Here is a 5,099-nt window from a genome sequence, read left to right on the forward strand (position 1 = left end):
CAAACAAAATATCGCAGAAGTAGGAGACAAAGAGAAAGCCCTTCAAAAATACCGAAGCAAAACTATAATCTTGTTGAAAATTTTTGAGCGATTTAAACTGTCGTTAAACATCATTTTTTTCTTGTAGTTGATTTATTAGAAATATCGTTAAACTAAAAGTTATATATTAATGCAAAAGTGCTAAAAAATTGGTTTGCTTTAACTAAGAAAAGTTGCATTAGTATATGCTTATGTTTTAAACAAATAACCTTGGTTATTGAGGAAATTTCAATTGTTTTGTTTATATTTAACTTTTCTCATAATAGATTTACGAGAAATAAATATATGCTCCAACATAAGAATTCAAAATTTAAAGTTGGTATTTTCTGTCTATGCTTATTACTATTGATTCAACCGAAAATTTATCTTTTAACAAATGTATAATGAAAAAAGATTTTGAAATTTTGAAGTACAAACTTTTTTAAAAATTGTACAAAAAATAGAGTTTCTATTTTCATACCCTACCCACACACATCTTTTATATATAAAAAAAATCGGATAATCTAAAATATAGATGAATGTATTAAATTCATTTAGTAGAATAAAATTACAAATTTAAATAAGAATATAGTTTTTTCCAAAAAATATAATACATTTTTAATGAACCATGAATATATTCTTTAACTAAAGTTTGAGCTCGACTCGATTATAAACGTGTTAAATTCAAATATTCAAGAGTTCAGCTCGGCTAAACTTGATTGCTTGCCTACTTGTATGCTGATTTATTTATCTATTTTTTACTTTTCTTTAAAAATATATATTTTGTCACTCAAATGTCCGTTGGTAGGCTCATGAGTCAACTATTAGATAAAAATATATATATGAGAGTTTTGATATTTGATTTATATTTCACATTTTTACTTATAAAAAATATAAAAAAATCTATTAAATTTATTTATTATAATGAAATACGTGTTTAAACAAGAATATTATATTTTTTCTAAATATTTAATTCAATTTTTTTATGAATTAAATGATTATTTAAATTTTTTATTTATTTTTCTTAAACGATTATAAACGAATCAAAATCTAAGATTCAAGAGTTTGACTCGGCTTAGTTCGATTATTGGCTTTATTTTTTATTTCTTACCTCTTATCTTAAAACCTATATTTTATCTTTCACATGTTCGTTGGTTGACTCATGAATCATTTATTAAATTAAAATAATAATAATTTTGATATTTGATTTATATATTTTATACTTTTACTTCTAACAAAAATAGAATAATCTATTAAATTGATATATTATAATAAAAATTTGAATTTAAATAGTAAAATAAATTTTGTTTACTAAATATATAATTCAGTTTAATTAAATAAATAACTATTAAAATTTATGATTTATATTTCTTAAGCTCATTTAGGTTCGATAAAATTTCGAACAAGCTCGTGAGTCATGAATATATTTCTTAAATAAAGTTTGAGATCGACTCGATTATAAACAAGTGAAATTCAAATATTCAAGAGTTCGACTCGGCTCAGCTCAATTATTTACCTACTTGTATGTGGCTTTATTTAATTATTTTTTAGCTTTTCTTTTAAAACTATATTTTATCGTTCACATGTTTATTGGTAGACTCATGAGTGCTATTAAAAAAATTATTTCCAATTTGATTTATGTATTTTACATTTTTTACTTATATCAAATATAGAGTAATCTATTAAATTTATTTATTAGAATAAAATTACAAATTTAATATTTGTATTCTAAATATATAATACAATTTTTAATGATTAGATGACTATTTAAATTATGATTTGTATTTCTTAATCTCATTTAGGCTCGACACCAGCTCAAAGAAGTTCGTGAGTCATGAATATATTATTTAAATAAATATTGAGCTTGGCTCGATTATAAATGCATCAAACTCAAAGATTCAAGAGTTCAGCTCGGCTCAGCTCGATTACTTGCCTACTTATTTATTCATTTTTTTATTTTTTTTAAACCCTATATTTTATCGTTCAAAAATACGTATAAATTAAGATTAACAATTTACTACTTATTGGAGAGAAAAAGCATTTTTACCTCATCATATCATTTGCAAGTGTATAATCTAATGTTATATATCTAACATATGTGCAGGACATCGATGATATACTCAGCCGCAACATAGAGAGTCATAGTTTTCTGTTAAAATTGGATAGGGCTGTCACAAACAGTGAAGAGATGGTTTCAATAATTGTTGAAAGTGTTCAAAAACCATGCCCAATTCACTCCAAAATATCCAAACTAAAAACAGAGATCATTAGGAAATCTAAATAATGCAAGCAAAGAAGGATCAAAGAGCTATGCTTCCACATCTTCGAAGAGAAACATTCTCGATCGAAGTGAAGCACACGACACTACTATAGAAATTAAGGACGACGAGGTTCTTGAGGAGTATACAAAACGAATTAAGAGGGACTGCATGCAATAAAAACAAACACTGCTGCTATGACGACCAAATAAGGGAAACGTTAAAGAGATTTTTCATTATGTTATCAATATTCATTTAAATTTTTTCCAAGTACTCGTTTCAATTTTTATGCAAGTACTTTCTATCTTTTTTGTTTTATTTGTATGAATTCAACATATCATATAATATAATTAGTTATACAAAAATTTGGTTTTATTATCTTAAAAAATAACTCGATTTCATTATTATCGCACGTGCAACGCACGTACATCTTTCTAGTAATCATAAATATTCAAATCTACTCCCAAACAAAAAGATAAATTTATCAATCTGTTTCCATTGTTCTTATTTCCTCGAGGATGAAATCCCAGTCAATCATATGATCTTCATCAATCTTCATTTGAGCTGTGACACAATGTAATACAGAAAGTATCTGATCAGACATCGGGTGAGACTTATCCTCGACTATAAACTTGTGGATTCGGCCTCCTTCTTCAATGAAGCTATGTCCTGCTGCTTTTGTCACATTGTATCCCTTCATCAACCTCCTAAGCTTTGTAACTCCATCCCATTTCCCTCCTTTTGCATATATATTGGAAAGAATCACATAGTTACCTGGATTCCATAGCTCCAACTTAAAGAGTGACTCGGCAGCTTTCTCTGCAAATTCTACATTGCCATGGAAACTACAAGCCCCTAGCAAAGTTCCCCATACAACTGAATCGGGCTTCATGGGCATAGCTTTTATAAGATTATAAGCCTCTTGCAGTAATCCGGCTCGACCTAGAAGATCAACCATGCACCCATAGTGTTCTAGTTTTGGAGGGATAAAAAATATTTTCTCCATGGAATTGAAGAGCTCCCGGCCTTTAGTGACCATTCCACCATGAGTGCATGCAAGAATCACCCCCACAAATGTGACATCATCTGGGCTCATGCCGTTTCTCTTCATTCCCATTCACGATATACAAAGATTAAGATTGCATTGTATCAGTCAGAGCTTAAAACACAGTAATGTGAGTAATGTACGCAAAAAAACTTACCAGCAATTGGTCAAATAGCTTTAGAGCTTCATCACATCTTCCATGAACTGCTAAACCCATGATCATAGTATTCCAAGAACACAAATTTCTATTTCCTCCAATGTTTTCAAACAATTGCATTGCCTTCTCAATTGCACCACACCGTGCATACAGTTCAAGCACCGCATTGCTGACAAACAGATTTTTTATATGACCATTGGCTCGAGCATAAGCTTCAATCCTTCGTCCAACCTCCAACGCACCAAGATTCGCACATGCTGGAAGAACACTAGCTATTGTCACTTCGTTAGGCCTCACCCTTCCTTCTCTCTCCATTTCCATGTACATTTCCAAAGCCTCCCCATACTTCCCATTTTGCGAGTACCCAGAAATCAAAGCAGTCCACGATATCACATTTCTTGATGGCGTAGCCAAGAATAAATTCAAGGCTTCGTCAAAACACCCACTTTTCGCGTACCCCGCAATTAAGGAATTCCAGGTGGGGATATCTTTAGCATTCATCCCATCAAACTGTGTTCTCGCCAGACGCAACAAGCCCATTTTAGCATACATGTCAACCAAAGCAGTTGAGGCATATACATCATAATCAAGGCCGAACTTGACAAAATGAGCGTGCAGCATTTGGCCTTGCAAAGGATTTGAAAGGTTTGCGCATGCGGCAAAGAGATAAGTGAATGAGTGCGGATTCGGGTAGAAGCAATGACTAAGGATTCCGGGATAGAGAAGCAAGGATTGGAAATGTAGGCCACGAGAATGATAGGCCTGGATGAGTTTATTGTAGAGGAAGAGAGATGGATTAGGCGTTTGGTCGAGCAGCTTGTGGGCATAGTCCATGTCCGGGATTTCCAAAAGCTTGGTGATCATGTATTTAGTGAAGTCTGTGCCGTTTCTCAGCGTGTTGGCGTGAATCTGTTTCAGCTGGTTCATGCGAGAGTTGAGACTGCTGGAATTCTTGAAACCGAGAAAGATGAGAGAAGAATGTGCAGGACTTTTACTACATAACAAAGATCAATATACACCATGCTGAAGAAAATTTGAAATTTTTATAAGATCATTTGAGACTTTGAGCGAGTATTCGTGAATCGAAAGCTTAAACGGAAGCATTTTTCCTAGTAAATACGAACAGAGATGGACAGGAACTTTACATTTTGAACATAAAATATTTAGTTTTGTTGGCACTATATTTAAATGTAATCTGCCCAGTAAAACCACATAGTATTATGAAGAAGATAATGGGAAGAAACATGAGGAGATCGTGACAACTCCTGCAAAAATCTTAGTCACGGTGCAAGTATGTTTTCACATTTTTTCATTTCAGATCTCAGTAGTTCTTGTTCATATTTCAATGTCTGTGTCTTATAAATACATACAATTTATTGACAATATAAATAATGTCATGAGTTTATTCTTCAATTTCCAGTAGTTTTATTTGTTTTGACATTGTATTTGTTTAGGAGATTATAACGGACGATCAAATTTAATATTGATAGTCGTCGTGATTTTTAGAAGTTAGATTTTATTGTTTTCATACGAGCCGGTGCATCTTTGTGCCTGACACGTCCACGTCACATAAATATTGTGTAAACAATTTTTGGCATGTTCGGTTGGACACCAAATAAGC

General features: G+C 31.5%; 1 protein-coding gene across 1 annotated transcript; it reads right to left on the reverse strand.

The window, feature by feature from the left end:
* Positions 1-2,693: 2,693 nt before the first annotated feature.
* On the reverse strand, positions 2,694-4,761 carry LOC140984128 (pentatricopeptide repeat-containing protein At5g08510). The gene is made up of 2 exons (XM_073451336.1): positions 3,479-4,761; positions 2,694-3,381 (listed from the first exon to the last, which is right to left on the reverse strand). The coding sequence occupies exons 1-2, from the start codon at positions 4,403-4,405 to the stop codon at positions 2,761-2,763; spliced, it is 1,548 nt and encodes a 515-aa protein (XP_073307437.1). The 5' UTR covers positions 4,406-4,761; the 3' UTR covers positions 2,694-2,760.
* Positions 4,762-5,099: the final 338 nt, after the last annotated feature.

The sequence above is a fragment of the Primulina huaijiensis genome, chromosome 9, assembly GCF_012295235.1.
Source record: "Primulina huaijiensis isolate GDHJ02 chromosome 9, ASM1229523v2, whole genome shotgun sequence".
NCBI classification, from domain to species: domain Eukaryota; kingdom Viridiplantae; phylum Streptophyta; class Magnoliopsida; order Lamiales; family Gesneriaceae; genus Primulina; species Primulina huaijiensis.

Coding starts and splice junctions, on each gene's coding strand:
- LOC140984128 (XM_073451336.1), bottom strand. CDS start 4,405: ATGAACCAGCTGAAACAGATTCACGCCAACACGCTGAGAAACGGCACA. Junction 3,382..3,478: donor AGCTATTTGACCAATTGCTG/GTAAGTTTTTTT, acceptor ATGGGAATGAAG/AGAAACGGCATGAGCCCAGA.